Here is a 23,311-nt window from a genome sequence, read left to right on the forward strand (position 1 = left end):
TCCTTGGACGATCTTAGGAACGCTCTCGCTCCAATAAACATGGATTTCTTCATAAAGGTTCTACCAACAAGTTTATTATTATTTTTTTCAGGAAATGTTATCCTTCGTAGCCTCCAATCAATGGACGGATTATGATCTTCTAACCAAGAAAGACCAAGGATAATAGGGCTTGATGGGGTTCTAATAATATTAAAAATAACGTGACTACTATGGTCCTTAAACACCACTTCTATAGGTTCTGATTCGTGGGTAACGTTGCCTGACAATAAGGATCGTCCATCTATCACCTCTACGTGAACAGGTTTGGACTTCTGTACTAAACGGATCTTGTGGCGTTTAGCAAACTCTTCATCTAAAAAACAAGTAGATGCCCCCGAATCCAATAAAGCTAAAGTTTTTTGTTTTTGAGGGCCTAAAAACAAAGGAATTGTAAAACAACGGGCAGGTTGGACAGAGAAGGAGGAACCTGATTGTTGTCGTGATATTAGATTGTCCAGCCGCACGGTTCCTACTGTGGCTGGGCGTCGTCGTTTTCCGGAATCATCGCACTTCTAGTCTTGACAGGGTGCCAATTTTGCTTCTTTGGGCAATTTCCAACCTTATGACCTTCTTCTCCACAGTACAAACATAACCCTTCCTCCATACGCCGTTTCTTCTCTGTTGGAGTAAGAGATCGGACACGCGCCGTGTCGATTTGCATGTCTGTTGCCTCCGAATGTGAGTTTAAGCTATTTGCAGACATAGTCACGTCGTAACGAGTCATTTGGTGTCTTGGACGTTGGTCTTGGCGACGCTGGAATAGGCGGTTGTCACACTTTACAGCTTGGCTAATAGCTTCGTTGAGCGTTTGAGGATCAGGAAGAGATAACAGCAAGTCCTTCACATCATCCTTCAAGCCCCAATAAAACTGACTCACCAACGCCTCTTCACCCCAATTAATGTCACTTGCCAATTGTCTGAAATCCGAGGCATAGACTGATGCAGAGCGTGTTCCTTGTCGTAGCGATCGGATCTTTGTTGTAGCCCATCGAACTTTATCATGCTCACCAAATGCTTCTGCAAACGCCTCCAAGAACGTTTCAAAGTTGCTCAGGATTGGCGATCGCTTCTCGAACAAGGGAGTAAACCAAGACAAAGCTTGTGCTGTAAGCAAGGTTCCAACAAGCCCAACACGCGCTTCCTCCGTCGGATAACGTTCGGGCTGTAAAATTGTTATCAACCTGATTTGGTTGACAAAACCTCGAAACTTGGAATGAGTTCCATCAAACTTATCCGGAAGACTAACTCGAGGCTCCTTTCGTTGTAGGACTACTCGATCTTGTTGAAATGGAGGTAGAACTACTTCTTCTAGGGCAGAAGTTTGAGGCTGATATGCTTTAGATGGCGCTATCCCAGATGCTCCATTGTTATGGAGTCCTACTATGACTCCTTCGATCTCTGTTGTCCTATGTGACAACGAGGCAAGAGCATTTATGATGGCGTCTAGTTTGGATTCCAAACTTTCAGCCATTTTAACGTCTTAACCTTCGGCTAACCTTCAGAAAGAAGAAAAAAGAGTTTTGACAAGAGGACAATATTGGTTCAGAGGAGAGTACTCCGCAACCTCTAAAACGCCTTAAGACTCCAAGATGAGGGGTAATCCACTCTCTCCAAGAAGAATAAGGCTCCAATATTGAGAAAGAAGAGATATCAGTTTAGAGGAGGGTAATCCGCAACCTCTAAAACACTAGCGCACCTTCAAGAAGAGGGGTAATCCACTCTCTAACAAGAAGGAACTAGCTCTGATACCAGTGAAAATGCAGTCTCGACAAACTGTCACGGACACAAAATTCAGACTTGAAATCTAACAAGAAGTTCAAGAAGAAGTGGCAAAACTAGATTAAACAGATGAGTACAAGAACAACACCAGAAAGGTGAGCTAGAACTCCAAGAGATGTATTGTCGAGACTGAAGAACCCTTCAGCCTCGACTCCTATATATACTACTGAATAGGAAGCTTCTCGAGCTACTTCTGCTAACTAGGACGCTTCTCCAACAACTTCTACTAACTAGGAAACTTCTCGAGCAACTTCCTAGAATCTATCAGAATATTCTAGAACCTTCTAAGAGAATCTTTAGGGAATATTCTAAGAATCTTCTAGAACCTTCTAAAGGAATCTTTAGAGAATCTTTAGAGAATATTCTAGAAGAATATTTGAAAAATCTTCCAATGTATGTCCATGACAGCAACTCAATGATTTGCTTGAGAAGAACTACATTAGGCAAAGTAAATCCCTATTTGGAGCCCCAATATTTTTTGTGAGCAAAAAAGATGGAAAAATAAAGATTGATAATTAACCTTTGAATAAGATCACTATAAAAAAATATAAATAAATAAATAAATAAATAACTATCTATTTCTAAGAATTGATAAATTATTGGATAAGCTAAGTGCTAAGAAGTATTTTAGTTTGATTGATCTTAAGAGTGGTTACTACCAAATAAGGATTGCTTAGGAAGATATAAAAAAGATGGCTTATAGAATTAGATATGGTTCTTATGAATTTGTAGTTATGCTCTTTGGGTTGTGCAATGCTCTAGCAACATTCATCATATTGAAAAACTCAATCTTTCATAAGAAAAGTATCAAGTTTATATTAATATATATTGATGACATATTTGTATTTTCCAAAAGAAAAGAAGAAATTCACAATGAACATTTGGAGATTGTCTTCAAAAAACTATGAGAGAACCAACTCTATGCTAAGAAAGAAAAAAGTGTCTTCTTTTTAGAAGAATTGGAGTTTCTAATATATATTATCAATAGAAATAGACTTATGCCAAATATGAAAAATATCAAACTGATCAAAATGTGGAAAGCACCAAAAACATAAAAAGATGTGAGGTTTATCCTAGGATTAGCAAACTACTATATAAATTTCATAAAGAACGTATTTAAGATTGCTAATCTCATTATGAGCCTCTTAAAGATAGATAGCAAGTCTATAAAGTGGGACGTTGTCGGGGTAGAGAGAATTTGCCTCAAGAAAGCGCCAAGCTTTTGGCTACCACTAAATACTCAATCAAATCTAAGATATAAAAGTATCAAGTTTATATATATAATACATTCCCTTTTAGAGCAATTACATCAATACATAAGCCCAAGTACCAAGAAAATATCCAAATGTATGATAAAGTATCTTAAAACCTTATATATCTTTATGAAAAATATTTCTTGAACTTCAACAACTCATATTTCATGTTTGGATCATCCAAAAAAATCCTAAATTTTACATAAAGTACTAATATACTTTCAAAAACTACCAAAAAAAAAATTCAATTGCAAATTCGTTACAAATCTTGAGATATCACAAAAATCCTAATAATAGCTTTAAATCCTAACTTACATATATTTGCATGCTATTTTCTTCATACCTCACAAAATAAGTACTCAAATACCATGAAACTTTGATCTATAGCTTTTCAACCTAATAAATTATACTTACAAAAAATTTGAGCCAAAAATTCGTCTAAAAACTCAAGATATGGCTCCAACCATTACTATCAACAAAATGACTCACTTACTGCCTTTGAATTACATGTGCTGTCTTCAATGCCCCATAACTCCTTCATTCAGACTTGGAATTCATCAAAAAATATACGTAAAGTATATTAAAAAAAAATGTTCTTTCCAACTCTAGTCACCGATCTTTCATTGCTCTCCGTACGCATATGTTATGCTTCAAAGAGTGACAATAGGTACAATTTTGACACCTTAACTTTGAATACTTATATCTCCTTCATAAAATAAGGAATGAGTTCTTATTATTCAAAGAACTTATTTCTTAAAAAGTCAAATTTTTAATGAAGATATTGATTCTCTTAAATGGAAGAGGGTATAAGGATGAAAATGAATTGACCCTTGTACTTACTTGAGGTAAGTGTAAGCTAAGGATTTGTTAATGCCTAAGAAGAATCTATGGTATAGTAGCAAAAAAATGGTTGGAAGAGCCACCTTCTTGATCTTAAGGTAAACTTTACTTAGGGGCACAAGGCACATTGCAAGAATATTTCTAATATCAATGTGAGTTTCAAGTATGTTCATCTATATCTTGCATGCTTAGACTTCTTAAGTAAACTTAATTTAAGTGGTTAAGAGTCAATTCAAGAAATGTATGTTGTTTTTTTAGATGACTCCTTGAGTTGTGACCAAAATAGTATCATGGCATAGTATAAAGATATGGGTCTAGCATGACGGCACGTTTCATCAAGAAAATAGGGCACGGCACTATAAAGACTCATAGTGCATTATAGATTGAAGTGCACCTAAAGGTCGTAACAAAATATCCAGTCGTGGTGCATCCTAAGGTTGTAATGTGACACTAAGTCACTGCTTGATGTGAGCCTAGATCTTGAAAGACTCAAGGGATCTAAATAGAGCTGGTTTGGATTATTTTCATATTGTTTTTAAATAATAACATTACTTTTGTGAAACTTTCAAGTAATTGAGAGTCCAAAGTGTAAAAAAAACATTACATCTAATGAAAGATCATGTAGGTGAAGGCTCGGATCAATGAATCAAGCCATATGTGGCTTCTTTGGTACCATATTGTTGCAATTAATGCATGGCATGGGCACATAAATTAATTTTTTAGCTTCAACTGCCTAGTTTGACTATGTTGTATGGATGAATTAGTGCTTCATCAACTTTAGAAATGTCGATCTATCCAAAGTACCTAATAGTAGAGAATTCACATTTTAAATCTCCTCATTTATAGCTTGATTACTCATGGCCCATGGTAATCTCTCTTGTAGAAAAAAAGACTCTTTTTTTATTGCATTCCATATAAGTTCAAAAACTTCAACCTTATTTGGACCTTGATTTGATTAATCATGCTTGTGATGTTATAGAAGGAATGCAATAACATAGTCTTTAATAATATTGTTTAGATCTCATATAAATTCTTCCAATCAGTGTGATTTGAGATAGTAAATTATGAATGGTTGGAGTAATTGATTACAAGTTATATCAAGAAAACTAATAGTACAGCGGGTGCAAAGCTTTCTCAAAGGTTTAAGAATATGTGGTGCAGCCAAGAACTTTTTCTTTCTATGGTAGATGGTAAATCTCAATGGATTCTTTTCAACTTGATTGAAAGTTTCATCTTTTAGCTACCATAGGTATTATAGTTGATACTATTTAGGTGGCTGGCCCTTTATTCCAATAATAGCCAATGGCCATCCTAAGTCCATAGAATCATAAGAATGTTAATGTCATGATAGAGTAATTCTAACAATAGATGTTGTCATCATCCCAGTCATATCAGTTTTTCCACCAAAGCCGCAAGTGGCTAGGATGGTTGTAATATATTTTTTTCTATCGCAATGAAGATTTTCTTTGTTTGTTTCAAAAAATAAAATAAAATAAAATAAAATATAATCAATGCTTACTAACACAATAGTGACTTGAAGCACATTGTTAGGCACCCAAAATGCTCTTCCCAATAAAAGGAGTTGATGATAAGGTGGAATTCACTATGTGCTACTCTTTTGCTTAAATTGAAATACACCAAGCAAAAATATGTATGCACTTGCTATAGGTTTACAAGCATTATTCAAACACATTTTTCATTGAGGTGTTCCAAAAATGCAGACCAAGGTCCTACTATTGGAGGAAGCAGCTCAGTCAGAAGAATGCCATGATTCAAAGTTCCTATGTAAATAATTCAGAACTCCTCCCTTGCTCCATCCAACTTAGCATCAAAACAAAGAACAACATATACATGGAATTAATTGCTGCTTGACAGGTTAAGGATTTCTGGTTGTCAGGAGTAGCTTGAAGAATAACAAACATGCCCTTTAAGAAGACTGCAAGAAACACTGATTTCAGTAAAATGTGTAGTAGATATTAGGACCAGGTAGGACCAAAAACCTAGTTTGGTGATGAGAGAGACAATCCCTAAATATCTTTAGTGATGTGTAAACCCACATTGCATGAGATCACATTAAAACCTGTTAGAGATTCCATGAACCCATGAAAAAGAGACTTTCATCTGATACTGAGTAAGTTTGCAACTCATTTCCTTAACACAATTTGCCTAGCTTCACACATGAGCTAGTAAAGCACCTTGTTATTATAATAAGTTATGCCAACAGCCAAGGTGGTCCAAGTCTGCAGCTGAAGAGATAGCTGCCATCCATCAAGCAATACACTATCTGGTGGAGAAGCATATTAAACCTAGGCTAATCTCTTGCAATTCAAGGATTGCTCAAACTCCCAACATGATTTCCTGAATGACCCAGGTATACTATGTTAGGTATGCTGTATAAAATTTAATTGTAATGGTTCTGTCCATCCTAAGAAAATCAACAAACTGTCTAAGAATACACCTATGATTTCTTTTGGCTGAAAATATCCAATTTAGTGAATAAATTAGTTTTTATTAGCATCAAATTCACTTCCTAATTAAGAACAATTGCAATAATTGATACATTGTAAATCTAGATCATCTTCAGTCCATAACACTTGCAGATAAGTGATACAGAACGCTTACAAGGAAGTAGCTAGTTAATAAACGAACATCCTCTGAATATGATTGCTACTGCTCTGTGTCTCCAAGAGTGGCTAGACCTTTGTGATGCAAGAATCCAGGGAAAAAAAAAAAAAAAAAAAAAAAAAACGTAAGAATTTATGTTGGACACTCATTGACAAAAGCACATGCAAATCCTGCACAAGTATGAAACATGAAACATTGGCGCAAACCCCTATCTTGCTGGCACTTCCTCTGTCCCTGTTAACTAGGTTTAACACGACAAGAAATGCACAAAAGTGGACGAGTCATGAACAATGATCACATTACAAAGACATCTTCGAGCAGTATAAAACAAGTGGTAGCACTAAGATTTGAAATAAAATGCTCCAAATAGCAACTAGCATGCCCTTCCTTTGAAATAAACCAGCTTCTCAATCAATCCCTTGAGGTGAAACTTAGAGTTCAACATGGCTTTACAGGTAAGATAACATCGAAGGTGATGCTGTGGAGTAAGAAATCCTTAGAATGCTCTCATTATGGCTCTGCAACCTCGATCCAATCCAGTATAATGCTAAAGCTTTACAGGGTGCTTATCACATTGTGATGATTAACATGCAGCCATCAACCCTCCTGTCACAAAGGTTTTCACTGGAGCTTGACAGCCGATTTATTCTCAACCTACCACTTTTGTCAAGTAGCTGAACAACTCAGTCAGATCACCTCTGCGGAATATTGTGTCCATAAATTTACAAAGCGTGCATTGCTGGATCGTTTTCAATAAACGACACACGTGAACCTCTTACATTTTACAAAACGCCTAAAAAGGTCGAAACTAGTAAACAGAAAAGTTTATTGAATATATGCTATTTCTTCGAACACTTGTGTGAACACATCTAAAGGAGCGAAAAATTATCTAACATCTGTACCTAGCCATTGCTGTCCCAATCTTAACAAAAGCAGACAACGTTTGACATTTGGGGAGCTCTTTGAGGGTGTGGAGGAAACAAAGGAGTTCATGGAATTCAAGCGTAGGGTGGGCGAGACACTGCCATTTTGCAAGACCGCAAGCTGCGCAATGCTTCAGATTTGTAACATTCTCTGGTGGAAACCTCCGGAAGATCATAGTATCGTGCGATGTGAAGCGGAGTGGCGATGGTCACAATGCACTGCCAAAATCAGAGCAGCGGTGAAATGCCTCGCAGACTGTCGTAACCTCGCACTTCCATTTGGATGGATGCATTTATTCTTTCATCCAATTTCTCATTCATTCACTTGTTTGTTTGTGCTTTACTCCCCTGCTTATTCCTTCTTCTTCTTTGTCCTCTCTTTCTTTTCTTTCTTTTCTTTTTCCTTTTTTTATTTATTGATTGGTTTAATTTTTTGTTTTTCTTTTTCCAAAAAATACATGTACATGATAATCGTATATGTAGTCGTATATATACCCGTGTAAATAACCATATATTCACAAAGTCGTTGAGTTAAACTTGATTTTCTACTCATTTTACTTAATTGTTCATTGGATTTAAAACCTATTACATGATACTGAAGTATAATCATTAGTGTGGACAGTTGTAAAATATTATTTGGATTTTGCAGTTATGATTTTGTTAACTTTTTTGACTGTTTTAACTCTTAATATTATCAAAACTCAATCCTGTAGTTGAATTTCGTTTTAGTAGTAACCAGGTTTCTGAAACAGAAAACACTAATATCTGTATGAATATTTGGGCAACCAAAGCACAATTACAATCTAAGTAATTGGTTTTGAAATTAGGAATCATAAGTAAATACTAATGATATGCAGTTTAGCTTCTTTTTCAACTAACACAGATCAAGAATTTTAAAATTCGGATACACTGATTGACAAATTTTGTTCAATTTAGTTATGAAACAAGATTTGAATGTATTTGATCATTAAAGAAATAAACATTATTCATCACATTATACCAATTATGTTTGAAGAAATTCTTAAATATGTGGTAAAATTGTAAATTGAGTGTGTTATATTGATTATTATTATTATTATTAAATTTTATTTTAAAAAAAACAATCATACACCATGCATTAAAAAAACCACAACAAGAATAATTAGTGTATCATATTAGCACAAACATCAACATTATATGACAAGAATCATGTCTTCATTTGTTTAATAAAAAGTTTTTACATTCAAGGTCCATCTATCAATATCTATTCTTATTTTACAAATCCATCCCAAAAATCTAAGTGCTTAGAGAGTGTTCATTTAAACATGGCCTTTTTGGATGATATTTTAACCATGATGCAAGCTCAAAGTATCCTGCAATATTTCACCAAATCACCGACCTCACAAGATGGGTGATTTTGAAATTGAGATATCTAAAGAAGGACAGGTCAAATATCAAAAACCGCATTGCTCATCTCAATTCTCTTCTCTCTTTGACTCTATAACACATGGGTAACAAAAGTTTGAATCAAGGAATAATATTAGGAGATAATTAAGTTTGAACAATGATATTTCAAATGATCTTGGAAATATCAGGTGATGAATTTCAGTTACTTGATTTTGCAAAAGTGCCATGTTTAAAACCCCCAATGCTACAACTGCAAAGTTCAACCCCACAACCAAAACGGAATTGGGCGACGGAATTAGGCGACGGAATTGGGCGACGCCGCTTTCCAGATCGGAATTAGGTGACCGTGCACATCGGACGGAACTGGATGACCGGGCAATTCACGGCGGAGGGGTTAGACCGAGCTAGTGGAGCAGAGAAAGGTCTTACCCTAACAACCACAACCACAACGACTGATTGCTCGCAGAGTCAGCGAGCGTCAGGAATTGCCCGCCGCGCCCGTCAATCTTGTATAGTCCGCCAATTGGAGAGCGTTTGTCTATCAGATTCCTCACCTACTCCATGTCCCCGCCACTCTCGTGCAATACGCAGGATGGCAGGCCGCGTAGGAGCCTGAAGATTGACTTGTAAGCTCTGTCCCAGTCTCACGGTCGGGTGCAGAAAGGGGCGTGTGACGGTGTCGCCGTGAAGAAGTCGTGAGTGCGTTGCGCGAACAATTTGTGTTGTTCGTTGAGCTATTCTCATCATTGGTGTGTATTTTGGGCGCTTTGATGCTTCATATGAATCTCCTGTCGTCTGCACCTCGGTTTTCTGTTTTCTTTTTTTCTTCTCTCTCTCTCTGGATACGTGTGGGACGCTTTGCTGAGTCTGCTGAACTAAGTTCATTGCGCTGCACAGTTGAAGAAGTCAGTTCCCTTGCGAGGGGTGCTTGAAGTTTCGAGCAGCTGTTGTGTCTTAGTGGGATTCTGGTAGTGTGTGTGTGGAGTGTTTAGGTTGGAGTATGGTATTTCAGAGTGGGGGAGGGAGGCGGTGTGGTAGAGGCTGCAGGTTTTCTTGGGTGAAGCTGTGTAGGCGAGAGGGTGAGAGATAGTGCCAGTGCATGATGCAAGGGCTGGTGTTAGAATGGGAGAGTGTGTCAGTAGGGGTGATCCGCAGCCCAATAGACGTATCAGCAATGTGGGGTAAGGGTGGTCGGATGCTGGAAGCTCAGAGTCCAGGTGGGGGGATATGTGGAAATGATGGGCGGATCAAAAGTAGCAAAGTACTTCAGTGGAAGCGTAGAGGGAGAAAGGGACTCTGTGGTGGTCATTGTAACGCTGGAGCTCTGGTTAGGGTTAATTCCTATGAGCAATGGCCTGGAAGGTGCGTTGCTGCATGGAGCTCTGGATCTGCGCGACACGACGAAGTGAAACAGGAGACAATGGCAGAAGAACGAGATTGCCGTAACGGGGATGCCTCAAAAGCACCATTAGCATGCACGGAAGACGGCTCCAATGGCTCCATTTCTGGTAGAGTGATGCTCGGTTTTCATACTACTTGTTCTTTCTAGCATTTTGATAGGGGAATTACCATTATCCTCACTCTTGTTTGATGACGAGTATTCCTTTACCTCCCCGCCTCTTCCCTTATTCATGGAATTAATTCATAGAATCAATTTATGGGCGCTAGGTTTGATTCTACCGCCATTGATGACGATTGGAAAGTCCACCAACATTTTGTGGCAAGGATGCATGGTTAAGAGGGAGGATCGGCAGCGTATGTTAAACCAGAAGGGCTGTGTAATCTGGATCACAGGCCTCAGCGGGTCTGGGAAATCAACCCTAGCGTGCACCTTGGACCACGCACTATTGCAGAGAGGGAAATTGAGCTACGTTCTAGACGGAGATAATGTTCGTCATGGCTTGAACAACAATCTGGGCTTTAGTGCAGAAGACCGCGCTGAGAACATTCGCAGGGTAGGCGAAGTTGCCAAGTTATTTGCCGACGCGGGGGTCATATGCATTGCGAGCTTCATCTCGCCCTACAAGAGGGACAGAGACGCATGCAGAAAGCTCATGGCTCCTGGAGACTTTATTGAAGTGTACATGGACGTGGCTTTGGACGTTTGTGAACAGAGAGATTCTAAAGGTTTGTACAAACTTGCGCGTGCTGGTAAAATCAAGGGCTTCACCGGTGTGGATGATCCCTATGAGAGCCCCCAGGAACCTGAAATTGTGATGAAGGCAGTTAACGGAGTGTATGCTACACCGCAAGAGATGACAGTCCAAATGTTAGCTTACTTGGAGGACAATGGGTTTCTAACAGGTACTTGACGACGCCGCATCGGCGACACCAGTGTGGGAAACCCTACAACCCTATCTTGATTCTTGCTGATTCCATTGGCTTGATTGAATTCACTCCTCGGCATCGTACGGAGTTTTTTTTGTTGGCTAGAGCGATCAGTGCATCTTGAAGAAACATGTCGACCTCTGCATGAATTGATTCGCATTGTAATGGCTTCAGTCGGGAACAGGTTGAGGTGCTCTCATTTTCCAATCTGCTGGTGAAGATTCAAATCTTCTGTGAGTTGCACTTCGAATTTCCCTGTGTGCACCATTTTACTCTGTTTGGAGGGTCATTTTTATCTTCAGGCATGAATCATGAAGAAATTGCATGTTGACTTGTTATGGAAGGATTCAATTTACGCACAAGATTTTCATTTGAAGTCAGGAATAGGGCACACGTATACATATCAGCTACGAGGTTATAGAGAGGTCTAAAGATTCTTCCAGACAAGGACTGCGATGTCCCTGGCTGTGATTTATTGTATAAAATTATTGTATATTATTCAATTGCTATCATTTTTGGAAAGCTATTTTGGTTGACAATGCCTAGTCGTCCCATTTGCTTGCTTCGAAGCAAGGTTTAGTTCCTGAATTCAATCTGACGTTATGTTACGGACTCATATTACTGAAGGACGTTCCTTCGCTGTGGACGAGAAATCAAATGCATTGTGCCCTCATTAGCAGGTTGTATACTGAGGGTTAGAGAGATGTTTAGAATCTTTGGTTATCTACTTGTTTTTAGATTGGGACAACATGTAGGATTATATGGAATCCATCTGTTCATGGTAAAGCTCTCATGTACCAACTTAACTTATGTTTGATTTACTGACATCTTAAGGTTTACAGGCACTAGAAAAATATGTAAGCAGCAACGAAGGATTGGTACGTTGAACAGCTTCTTTTAATCATTGTTGTCCAGCTGACAATTTAAGATATATTAGGACCAAAGGTGGAGAAAGGAATGCTCACGATCGAGGACTATACGGAATTGGCCGTGGGGCGCACATACTTATCATCTAGGATCTACTACACTGATATTGCTAGCGACTTGTAATGAGCTAGGTATTTTAGAAGGGTAAAATGAATGAGAGTGGCCAAATGATAATAAGTCTGGTCTACTGGGAGACGACGGGCTAGAGTAAAACATGTGTACACTTGGGTTTCATGACGTTGCTCGTCGTCACCTCAGATTCGCCAGTGAACATGGAAACAACGCGCGACATGGATGGCTTCATGGATGCCACGGATTGTGTGCACAGCAAAGCAATTTCGATGACTCTTATCACTTCCTCCTCCGGAAGTGGCTGCGTCTCCATCAATGAGGGGTCTAGGACAGCCAAAATGTTCCCTTCTTCGTGCAACGTCCACGTCTGCATCCGAGAGGAAGTACAAACAATTATACAGGATTACGGTAAGTTGCAGATTCTCTCCAGTTATTTCTAAGCATTCTTTCACAAACAATTGGGAAGTAGGAAAGCTATGCAGGTCACCGTGTTGAGTGTTTAACTTCATCCAGTGACCATACAAATAGAAATTCCTGAATGCAGCGAGGAACCTCATCTGCGCTTACGGGGATTGTGGGAAGCATGTGTGAAGCAATGCCGCAACGTTCCATAACGGCAGGTAACGGGACTCCATTCACGTAGTGTGGTCAAACCTACCCAGTCCAGAAGGTAAGCTTCCTCTGGGCGCAAACGAGATTTAAAATTACTCCGGCCGCTTACGACCTCCAACGCCACGATCCCGAAGCTAAAAACATCAGCCTTTTCCGTCAACTGCCCTCGCATTGCATACTCAGGTGCTAGATAACCGCTGCAGACCACCACCTTTAAGTCAGTTACCTAAAATGGATAGGTGGGTTAGACAGTCTCAGTAATCAACTTTCTTATCATAACACATGCACCTTTAGTGTAAAACAATCTATGCTTGCAGTCGCTCTTCTATACTCCAGAGAAAACTGCCGTTGATTTGTGCTTGTATTCCACAAAACTAGGTAGGTTCGGTAGTTTCTTACACAGTTCCAGCAACGCATGTGCTGACATGGCTCTGGTCTTCACGGAACCAGCGGGCTAATCCAAAGTCAGCAATCTTCGGGTTGAGGTCCTTGTCCAGAAGGATGTTGCTGCTTTTGATGTCACGGTGGACAATGCGGGTTTGGCAGCCCTCATGCAAGTAAGCCAAGCCACGTGCAGTGCCCAACAGGATCTTCACCCTTGTCGACCAATTCAAATGTAGTCGTTTCTCAGGGTCTACATTCAACATGATAATTTGTTGATACAAATGTAGCTCAGAAGATTGTTATGAAAGAGGTTAAGGTTTCCTCCCTTGATGTGAACAGGGACCTTCAAATTGCATCAAGCAGGGGAGGAAGTTACCGAATAAGGCTTGGTGTAAGCTCTTGTTCTCCAGATATTCGTACACAAGCAGCCGTTCGTGATCCTTGAGACAACAGCCACGAAGCTTGACGAGGTTCCGATGCTGCACTCTATTGATGAGCGTGACCTCGTTCAGAAACTCCTTGTTACCTTGCCTCGATTTTGTGGACAGCTGCTTCACGGCTACCTCTGATCCGTCTTGCAAGACGCCCTGGACAACCATGTGCATCTCATTTTCTCAAGTGGTTCACTAGTAGAGAAAACATCGTGTTTGGCTACGGTGTTGAGATACAAGGTTTTCATTTTTGCATCAGAAGGTTACCTTGTAGACCACGCCAAATCCGCCTTCGCCAAGCTTGCTGTTGATATGGAAGTTCTTAGTGGCCCCCTTAAGTTCTTTGTAAGCAAATAGCGTTGGTCGTCTTTCGATTCGCATAATCTCTGTAGCAGTCAGACTATCCAATGAGATGATGGCGAACCGATCAAGTGCTACTATTTAGCTATCTTCAACAGAAGCACCGATCATGTCCCCTCGAGGACTGCAGTTGATGCTACAGACTATGTTCTAAGTGCAACAAAATAGTTAGTATGTTAACGTTAACCAAGACATGAACGAATGCATAAAAATGATGCATTATGCAAGACATGGATTGGTCAAGGCTGAAAATGTGATATACCATCACGATCTGCAATCAGCGGTAGTGAGCGGGATCGTGAACTTCTCCTCCACGTAAGCAACGACAGTGCTGAAACAACAGAGACGATCGAGCAAGCCAAGATGACAGCCACAATTGGCATGGTGAACCCTGTCTTTTTTTCTGTTGAACCTGCACATTGCTTTCCTCACTTACAATCATCAAAACTCTTGAAGTGCATGCTACAATACACTCTTCAGAGATGAAAGCTATTAGCCACCAATTATGTCTTTCAGAAGTTTAGAGGTTCATTGCCCACAGCCAAAAATCATTCTCTGTTTCTTTATCCAATCTTGGTGGAGAGCACTTCAAAACCCACTGATTATTAAAAGCTTATCGTGTTGGATCACAAAGAAAAAGAAGAGTAAGTGCTAAACCTGTTAGCATTCCTAGCAGAGTTGGGCACTGGTCGCAGAGTTCAGATGTCAGATTACACAAGAGAGAAAACTTGATGCCTGTCTCAGCAGTGTTCTTGGTGAGGTGCCCTGGAGGGTAGAATGTGATCTTGCACAGGCACGCCGGGTAAGCCTTCCATGTCTTGGCAGCTGCTGCACAGCAACTATTTGTAGGCTTTAAAACTTGCTCCAGCAGGAATGTTAAGCACTGAACCATCCCACTCAGTGCTGGCCGGCAATCACCCGTCTCCACCAAGGGTTTGCGGAGCCCGTGTAGATAATTGCATGTCGAATTGGCAGCCGTGCCGTGCGTGCCATGCATTTGCTCGAGATTGACAACGGTACTGAAAAGAAAAACAAACTGCAGGAACTTTATGGAAACTTTAGAAACCATGGCTAGTAGGTTTCTAATTCTAGCAAAGGTAAATGAACCGGTCGCTAAGTTGTATTCCTGAGGTAAGAAATTTGTCGCACCAGTGATTAACGCTGTAAGTGAAATCAACTGGCTGCCTATTGAAAGCTACAGTGATCTTGAGTCGCTTGTTGACATCTATCACTACTTCCTACTTCGTGAAACAGACTTGGCACAAGTTGCTCTTGTTTCTGTAGTAAACAAGCTGTCATTTCGCTAAAGGGAACATCGGCAAGCTGCTGATGATTATGGCTTTCTCCTTATTATTACTTTTTTCCCCAACAACTGAAGCAACAAATGTCTCAGCAACAATTTTTTTGTCTTGCACTACAGAAGGATTTCCACTTGACTACAAAAACAAGTTCTCCTCTGTTTGAACTGGAGACAGTCTCTTGCCTCACTCGATTACAAACCACACCTGCATAGATGCCTTTTCCACAACAATGCATCAGAGGGCCCGAGGCTAGTATGTTAAGCCAGGAAGAAGACACCACATGGCAAGATAAGTTGCCGATGAGCCCCACGAAAGAATAGACGACATAATTTCGTTAATAGAAAGGTCACTGAGAAGCGAGAAGATGCAGCAGGCCATAAGCCGCACGACGTCACAATCGAACTGCATGATAGACAAAAGCAGCCGCACGTACATCGATGAAGTGGTACAAGAACAGTCACGGAATAGACAATAACTTGATGAGAGTTGTAAGGATGGGTCTATTCGCATTGTAATGACAATTAGTTCAGGGTGATAATGACCTGGGAAGTTTTGAGGTATCGTCCTGTTAGGATTAGACCCATCTTAAGAACTCACGATTGTTGCTTCAATTCAGAGTTCTATTCTTTTACTGTTCCATCGATGAACTTGTACCCATTTGCGTCCACTATGCAGTTAAATTGCCAATTTGGATCGCCGAGAAACGTTTCGTCAGCGTTTCTAATGCTCAATGTCTTGACATAGCTCTACATGACTTATCTATCGAAAGTGTTATGCAAAATTTGAAAGTCGAAGTGGTGCACATTGATGCAAGTAACTACAACTGGATCCAGAATAATCAGAAGAAAGAATCAACTGCTATGGTAAGGAAACCTACGGACAATAAGTGGACTATCTCATTCTTCGCAAAGAACCTATTTGTATGCACAACGAAACACTGATTACGATTATGAAACAATTCATCGCTTTTCTTAACAATATCATGACCCCCATGCAGTGATTCTCACCTTTCTGCGCAGATTACTTACGATCGCAACAGGACGCATTCACCGAAGGCTTGTGAGCTTGTGATCTTCAAATTAGACTCGTCAAAATGTCTGTTTGATTCCGATCCAAATATGATGACTGAACCACGAATAGGCATGTGTGGGTGATGGTGACCAATTTGAAGACACAGTACACATGTAAGCTCCTTCATAAGTGAAAAATGAGTGGTGCGTTGTGAGTTGCTTGTCTTGTCAGTGTCATTTTCAACGTACTACAGGACACATCCTACTCTTTCTGTTACAATTTAGCACGTCCATACCAAGGTTTTTCACATTTCACCCTCAATTCAATATGGAGCTATCTACACAAATATTCACAAATGAGAGATATTGACATCAACTTATCCACTCTTCATTGCATTGACAAAGTGTATTCTCTGTGAAAAAGCCCATGTATAGAGTAATATTGTAGCTACATTCGCGTTTGATGAAAGCTCTCATGTAACCACAAAAGTTCCAGGTAGATTTCAGCAAGATTTAGCCAACAGTAACTGCTGCTTCCATTGGTGACAATTGAAAATAAATAAATAAATAAATAATAGAAAACGGAATAAGAGTTGTGACAGGCTAAGTTTTCCAACTAGTTGCCCGATTCGTGATCTCCGCTGTTATACACGGAATCTGTCATTTCGGAGAACTAGCTTTTATTCTTGTTTTGAAGACGCAAGCTCGGTTTAACACATGGTAGTGCAATAAACCAGCGGCAGGGCATGTGCTCCTGAGTATTTTCAGATGCATTTCCTTGATAAAAAACGTGATCTAGTCTGATAGGTTATGTGCAATTACAGAACTCGAGTGAGCTCACCTAATAAGATTAGTAGACTACGGTATCGTGTGAACTGAGGTCGCAAGCAAATAGACTATTATTCTACTGATTAAGTTTGTTCTAGAGCACTTTTTCGCGAATTGGAGGCATTCTGTCTTCTTCAGAGTTGACGCATTGAGTGCGTCGTACTTTCAATGCCGGATTCGTCTTTCTGAGCACGAGGATATTATTGTTTAATCCCAGATCGCAATCATTCGTAACTTGTACGTTGGTGTATCTGTATGAATAGTTCATTTGATTTAGGGTTTTCCCGCATTTGGAAGTTTTAAAGGTTCGGAGAAGCGTTTCTAAGTTGCAGCTGGGTTTTAGAGTTGTGCTGGAGCGATTGATGAACAGGATGTGTGTTCGGGGTCTTCGAAGGCTTTTGTTGCACACTATTCTGCTCAATCTTTTTGTGTCGGCATTGACCAAGAATGAGTTCGATTCTAACCCTGCAAACGGGGTTGAAGAAACGAGAGTGGTGAAAGTGGATGGAGGACCTCCGGGAGTGGTGTGGGTGGTGCAAGTGTCGGATATTCATATCAGCAGATTGGTGCCGGAGCGAGGACGAGCGTTAAGGAGAGCCCTTGGGCATGCTCTGCAACTTATCAAACCCGCCATTGTTTTGATCTCAGGAGACCTCACAGGTGTGCTATTTTCTTTTCCGCCAATTTCATTACTATGTGGTCAATGTATGCTTTCCATTCATAACCGAGATCATGACAAGTCTTAGACATTCAGATAAAGGTAGTTCTGCTTACATCGTCCCCCGAAATTCACCTTTCTGTTGTCGGTGCAGATGCAAAGATAGAGAAATCAGCAAGCGGGCAAGATGAGGGAGAGTGGGTTGAGTATCGAGATTCTATGGCGAAAGTAGCAGATGATAGTGGTATCCCACTGGAGAGATTTTACGATCTGCGTGGAAACCATGACAAATATGGAGTGCCGCCTTCTAGCACGCTCAATTACTTCTCAAAATATAGTATTAGCGCAGCGTTCAATCGCAACAGGCTTGTACAGAGCGCTACTGTTGAGGTACACCATCATCTGAATTCCTTTCTAGTGAAACGTAATCTGTCCCTAACGTATTCTTGACGTTCTACGTTCTCCAGCTATGGATAGTTTTTGTGTCCTCTTTGCTCATATTCCATGATGATGAAAAGGCATTTCTATTTTTGGTTGACCAGGGAGGAGATAGTCAGAAACATTTGTTTGTTGGCTTTGATGATTCCATGACTGTTGGGCTGCGTGGCCCCTCAAACGCATTCGGTCACCCCACAGATGAGCTTCTACAGCAGCTGGATCTGGAGCTTCGGCGCGGGGGGAATGCAACCACTAAGATCGTCTATGGACATTATACGATGTCCTTTACAACATCTACTGAAACGGGGAAGCGTCCCGAAGAAGTGATGGCAAACAATAACGTGGTAGCGTATCTTTGTGGGCATCTGCACACAAAATTTGGCCGCCGCCTCTATAAACGCCATAAGTATGTGATTCATTCCTTTCTGCATTAACTGTAAATACTTTGGACATCTTTGGATGCGCCTCTTTGCCTGTTGCAGAAAGATCTGAAACATCGCATTTATCTTGATTTAATTTTTTAACTTAATTCTATTTTCCAGGAGAGTCTGGGCCCTGGGTATCACAGGCAGTTTGTATCCATCAACTACATTATTCATGCGTTAGTGGGATTTTCTTTTCTTTCCGATTCTGTGTAATTAGGTCTTTAAATCTAATTGGTTTGGACTGTCTTGTTACAGTATTGGTGACAAGGGATTTTGGGAGTGGGAAGTAGGCGATTGGCGTACGAGCCGGGTTTTGCGCGTGTTGGCCATTGACAATGGCCACACTTCTTTTGTGGATGTTGAGTTGTTGCCACCGACGGACAAATCTCAAGCGGCCTTCAGTATGCCTACGTTCATTCTTCAAACTTACCCTCTCGATTCTCGCTTCATGCTTCAGAGTGGTGAGAATACCAAGGTGGTGTCGGATTCGATCAGAGCTCTTGTATTTGCCGAAACCATACCAGTCACTGTGACAGTTAGAATTTATGACTTCACCGTGAATCCGCCTAAGCTGGTAAACGAAAGCTCCATGGAGCTCCACAAAGGCGATGAACCTTCAACTGGAGCATATTACTATACTGCTCCTTGGGAGTCCGCAAGATATCATCATACTGGCGCTGGATTCAAATATGCCATGCAAATTGATGTGGAGGATATTAGAGGCAACATCTGCCACAGTGAAATGCGCTTCTTTTCTGTTGAAGGTGAAGTTGGTGAGTTTCATTTGACAGCATCCGCGTTTTTGGTTTTCGGATTCCGCTGGGAGCAAGTCTTCCCTATATACCTGTGGGGCATGATCTCCTTCTTAGTAGCCATTTTATTGATTCCCAAACTATTCCTTTATCACTTACAAAGACGTGGCCAGTATGAGAAATGGCTCATTTCATTATTCGATCCGGCCTCCTCTCCAAGAGAGGCCCTTGCGAAGATCATCAAGGTGCCATTCTGGGTCATGTTAGAAGGCGCCAGGAACTCTTCTATTTGGGTTGGGATGTTCACCTACGTGGTATTTTTAATACTCTTTCCATGGTTTTGGGGTCGGATACTTCCTGATGGTTACCCGCTTGGCTATATGTCTGTTCGCGGGTGGACACTGAAGCCTTCCAAAGCTGATTCTGAGCAAACTCTTTCCGGCTTGGGAGTGCCTGACATCATGGGAATCGTGTTACCGTATTTATATGGGGTAGTGTTGCCGCTACTGCTGTTGCTGTCGGCACTTTCAGCTGAGAAGGCGGCGTGCGAGTTTCACATAACCAGTCTTGGAAAGAGGCAGAAGAAGACTGAGCGTGAACCTGAGGGTATCGCTAGTAAGACAAGTTTTGATCCCTCTCTTTTTAAAGGTGGGGTAGCAGGGCTTACCAAGGGAGGGGTTCAAGCACATGAGCAATTGGAAGCTCCTGTTTCCTCTGAAATGAGGGTAAACAAGCATGATAATTGTCATCTCTGTGAGAGGCTTGTGCGCAAAGGGCTCGTTTTAGGCTGCTTGGGAGTTGCATATAATCACTGGCGGGTTTGTAGTCTTTACCTTACTTTTCACATGTTCTGTTTTTTTAAAATGCCCAGAATCGCCCTTGGTAGGCTCGAGTGTGTCGATCTTGTCATGATTGTGTTGTTTCTCAAGCTGTACAGATCATTTGGATTTATCTTATTTTGTGTCTGAGCCTTAAGTTTGTTGTGCAGTTATGCTCAACGGTGCTGGGAGCGTATGGACCAGTGGTATTGGCTGGTCCAGCATATGCTTTGGGTGTCCCTGCTCTTTTAATGCTTACTTTTTTCCAGACCTCGAGACTCATGTCCAAATCCCCTTGGCACGAACTCTGAGATTAACGCTAAAATGAGTCAGAAATTTCTCCAGTAGTTGTGGAAATCATACTAAGGATGGGACGATTGTATTATTTCTGCGACTGCTCTGTTCGAAAGGTGGGATGTTTAGATTCTGTAAACAAAGGGAATTACTTATTTCTTTGGTGACCACCTCCCTTAAATCCCTCACATTTGTAATATATTCGAGTTCTGTAGCTCTCTCCACGATATTTTGTTGGACCCAATTCGACTGCGGTTCGTGGAGATCTTGAAACAAAAAGCTGCTGCTCATTCTGTCTTCCTAAGGTGTACTTGAGAATCTATCCTTTCAAAGCCGGATCTGAGGGCAAAACAGACGATGCAAAGAGGCATAACTATCACAGGTTGAAACTAGGATGTAGAGTTGAACCCTTCAATTGCAACATTTTACAAGATATTTGAAGAGTATGTGAGTGTTCATAAACAAATTTAGTAGCGTATCCTGACTCATGTCTTAATTATCCCAACTCAAAACCTACCTACATGTCTAAACGGTACTAAGGTTAAACAGGGTCTAACTATTTTTCCATACCTACACTATTGCTATGGACTTCCAATTATAAATTGAAGCTGTGAACCCACATGGATAAAATGCAAAGTGAGGGGCAGCAAGGAGAAGAAAGTTGAAAGGATGGTTTTTAAAGGATTGTAGTAAAGTTGAAAATGTAACACATTTTTATCACTTAATGACTAGAAAGAAGGAAATAATAGAAACAAGTGCCAAAATTTCAAGAAATTATTATTATAGGATGTAGATTGAGTCCCTTTTTCTAAATTTGATTCATTATTATACACAAAAAATATAATGGATGCAACAAGAAATTAATGATAACTTTAGTGTTTGGTGCAAAAGAATTGGTGATTAATATTATATATTTGTAACAGCTAATGACTAATACAATTTTTTAATATTTTTCTATTATATTTAATAACTTTTATTATTGATATAGACATTTTGATATAAAAGTTAAAAGACAACTAAAACCTTTTCAAAGAACTAGATAGGAGGTAAGTTGATGTAAACCATAAATCAAATATGGTTTAGAATTATATTAAGAAGATCTTGCTGCCCCTCACTTTGCACTTTTCATTAAAAAGAAATTGAAATTTAAATCTTAAGAGCTGAAAGTAAATTTGAGGTGGTGTAAAGTGTAAAATCAAACTAACATATTATCAAACTAATCAAAACAGATCTTCTACTAGTAGCAAGTTCTACCAGAAATGTTTTTAACAAATAGAAAGATAATAATAGTTGGTAAGCATTTTTTTAAAAGAAGATGTAACTTTCTTGTTGAGACCTTAGAAAATATTAAACTTGTTTTGTAAAATATCACTATGCAATTAGAACTACTTAAATTTTCTTGAAATTTTCTAACATATATATTTGAATAAATTGGTATTGCTAATCAATTATAAAGGTTATCTACAATATTTATCACTTCAAAATAAATAAATAAATAAATAAATAAATAAATAAGTAGTGTTGCAAAAAAATATTATTTGAATTATAGTCTAATTTTTAACTATGTGATTAAATTTCAATTCAATAATCCATTATAAAATAAAAAAAACAAAAAATAAAACTATAAATTATAATTTTTCAGCTAGTTTAGCTTGGTCTTTTTTTACTAATATTTATTTTGAGTCAGTATCTTCATGAAGACTTCTTAAAAAATTAAAAGAATTCTAAAGCTAAAAGGTGCTTTTAAAATTTAAACACAAAAAAAATTAAAATTAAGCTAAAAATATACATTTTATTATAATTTAAATATCTTATACTACTTAAATTTTCAATATAAAATAATTACTTAACGATTTCTTATTAAATTATTGTTTAGATCATTGTACATAAAGTAACATAAATAGTAGTTTACTTTACATTCTGTAAAACTCAATAGAACGAAATCAAGAAGGAATCTTAGTAGACTTTTTGAGGTGGAGAAAAAGTTTCATTGATACATACACAAGATAAATAGAAATAATTATCTCTTCTTTTTTCTTTATATTTAAATGCAAAGTGACTCCATTTCATATTTTTAGATCTTTCGGATAAGAAACACTTCGAGAGTGTACAATGAAATCACAGTATGAGTTTTTTTTAATTACACTACATTATATTATTTTGGAATATATATATATATATATATATATATCTATATATACTTGGTTGATCGCTGTCGACTACATTCGTAGCCCTTTCCGAAGGTTCACATTCCAGTACATTCGTAGCGTTTCAAAATCATTCCTTTTTCTACTTCCTCAAGGGATACAATTGTGGCAAAGAAAGGATCACTAAGGGTGACATTCTTATTGACCCGTGTAAATTGAAGATTTTTAGTGCATTGCAACTCTTCATTTAGAATTAATTTGGTGGTGACCGAATTCTAAACTTCAACAGTGCATGAAAAGTGAGAACCTATCTAACAGTCAACACACAAATAGGTACAAGCAGATAGTTTCTAAAGCCTTTCGTACAAAAAGGATGAATTGAACGAAAATGTGTGGCTTTCAAGTTACAATCGCTGCTCTCCAATAAGGTTAATGAAAGAGGAATCACCAATGCAACCATATAAAAAAATTAATCCTTCGGAACCCATATGGACAAAACACTAACCGGAAAAGGCAAATGGATGATGATAACCCAACCTTCAAGAGCCGAAGTCAGAAACCTAGGATGTGATTACAGCATGTCCAGAATAGCAAGAAAGGGAGTCAGCATTGGCCTTCAAATAAGGACGGCACTGTGATCAGGCTATAAAATTTTGATCTAATCAAATCGCAAGAAATGTT

At 39.3% G+C, this 23,311-nt stretch overlaps 4 protein-coding genes across 9 annotated transcripts; 2 read left to right on the forward strand and 2 right to left on the reverse strand.

Moving 5' to 3' along the window:
- The first annotated feature begins 9,284 nt into the window (after positions 1-9,284).
- LOC112276062 (adenylyl-sulfate kinase 3) lies at positions 9,285-14,462 on the forward strand. Of its 6 annotated transcripts, XR_012216583.2 has the most exons (7): positions 9,285-10,353; positions 10,514-11,149; positions 11,348-11,406; positions 12,016-12,051; positions 12,359-12,580; positions 12,701-13,341; positions 13,508-14,462. XR_012216583.2 is itself a non-coding variant. In XM_090246507.1 (4 exons), the coding sequence occupies exons 1-3, from the start codon at positions 9,945-9,947 to the stop codon at positions 11,389-11,391; spliced, it is 1,089 nt and encodes a 362-aa protein (XP_090102633.1). In that variant the 5' UTR covers positions 9,285-9,944; the 3' UTR covers positions 11,392-11,406; positions 12,359-12,538. The 6 variants fall into 6 exon arrangements, 4 of the variants coding, with proteins under 4 accessions (XP_090102633.1, XP_024362798.1, XP_090102634.1 ...); XR_012216584.2 differs by lacking the exons at positions 12,701-13,341; positions 13,508-14,462 and having other exon boundaries at positions 12,008-12,051; positions 12,359-12,538; XM_090246507.1 differs by lacking the exons at positions 12,016-12,051; positions 12,701-13,341; positions 13,508-14,462 and having other exon boundaries at positions 12,359-12,538.
- LOC112276060 (putative LRR receptor-like serine/threonine-protein kinase At1g56140) lies at positions 12,053-13,980 on the reverse strand. Its single transcript, XM_024507025.3, has 5 exons — positions 13,867-13,980; positions 13,545-13,755; positions 13,184-13,418; positions 12,831-12,981; positions 12,053-12,539 (listed from the first exon to the last, which is right to left on the reverse strand). The coding sequence occupies exons 1-5, from the start codon at positions 13,978-13,980 to the stop codon at positions 12,303-12,305; spliced, it is 948 nt and encodes a 315-aa protein (XP_024362793.2). The 3' UTR covers positions 12,053-12,302.
- Positions 14,199-15,356, reverse strand: LOC149986581 (uncharacterized). The gene is made up of 2 exons (XM_090246509.1): positions 14,617-15,356; positions 14,199-14,371 (listed from the first exon to the last, which is right to left on the reverse strand). Exons 1-2 carry the CDS (start codon positions 15,026-15,028, stop codon positions 14,199-14,201), a joined length of 585 nt encoding a protein of 194 aa, XP_090102635.1. The 5' UTR covers positions 15,029-15,356.
- Positions 15,357-16,938: 1,582 nt separating this feature from the next.
- LOC112275464 (putative metallophosphoesterase At3g03305) lies at positions 16,939-20,949 on the forward strand. Its single transcript, XM_024505794.3, has 5 exons — positions 16,939-17,758; positions 17,911-18,146; positions 18,299-18,600; positions 18,875-20,189; positions 20,360-20,949. Exons 1-5 carry the CDS (start codon positions 17,461-17,463, stop codon positions 20,498-20,500), a joined length of 2,292 nt encoding a protein of 763 aa, XP_024361562.1. The 5' UTR covers positions 16,939-17,460; the 3' UTR covers positions 20,501-20,949.
- The last annotated feature ends 2,362 nt before the right edge of the window (positions 20,950-23,311 follow it).

This window comes from Physcomitrium patens, chromosome 23 (genome assembly GCF_059467195.1).
Source record: "Physcomitrium patens ecotype Gransden chromosome 23, ASM5946719v1, whole genome shotgun sequence".
Lineage (NCBI taxonomy): Eukaryota > Viridiplantae > Streptophyta > Bryopsida > Funariales > Funariaceae > Physcomitrium > Physcomitrium patens.

Bases quoted from the DNA above. Each gene is read 5' to 3' on its own strand.
- LOC112276062 (XM_090246507.1), top strand. From the start codon at position 9,945: ATGATGCAAGGGCTGGTGTTAGAATGGGAGAGTGTGTCAGTAGGGGTG. The intron at 10,354-10,513 runs GTAGAGTGATGC...TATGGGCGCTAG, and splicing joins CTCCAATGGCTCCATTTCTG to GTTTGATTCTACCGCCATTG. The intron at 11,150-11,347 runs GTACTTGACGAC...TAATGGCTTCAG, and splicing joins GGACAATGGGTTTCTAACAG to TCGGGAACAGGTTGAGGTGC.
- LOC112276060 (XM_024507025.3), bottom strand. From the start codon at position 13,980: ATGCGAATCGAAAGACGACCAACGCTATTTGCTTACAAAGAACTTAAG. The intron at 13,756-13,866 runs GTAACCTTCTGA...ATGGTTGTCCAG, and splicing joins GATTTGGCGTGGTCTACAAG to GGCGTCTTGCAAGACGGATC. The intron at 13,419-13,544 runs GTAACTTCCTCC...TGTTGAATGTAG, and splicing joins CTTACACCAAGCCTTATTCG to ACCCTGAGAAACGACTACAT.
- LOC149986581 (XM_090246509.1), bottom strand. From the start codon at position 15,028: ATGGTTTCTAAAGTTTCCATAAAGTTCCTGCAGTTTGTTTTTCTTTTC. The intron at 14,372-14,616 runs GTTTAGCACTTA...AGCAATGTGCAG, and splicing joins TCTGCTAGGAATGCTAACAG to GTTCAACAGAAAAAAAGACA.
- LOC112275464 (XM_024505794.3), top strand. From the start codon at position 17,461: ATGAACAGGATGTGTGTTCGGGGTCTTCGAAGGCTTTTGTTGCACACT. The intron at 18,147-18,298 runs GTACACCATCAT...TTGGTTGACCAG, and splicing joins TACAGAGCGCTACTGTTGAG to GGAGGAGATAGTCAGAAACA. The intron at 20,190-20,359 runs GTTTGTAGTCTT...TTTGTTGTGCAG, and splicing joins TTGCATATAATCACTGGCGG to TTATGCTCAACGGTGCTGGG.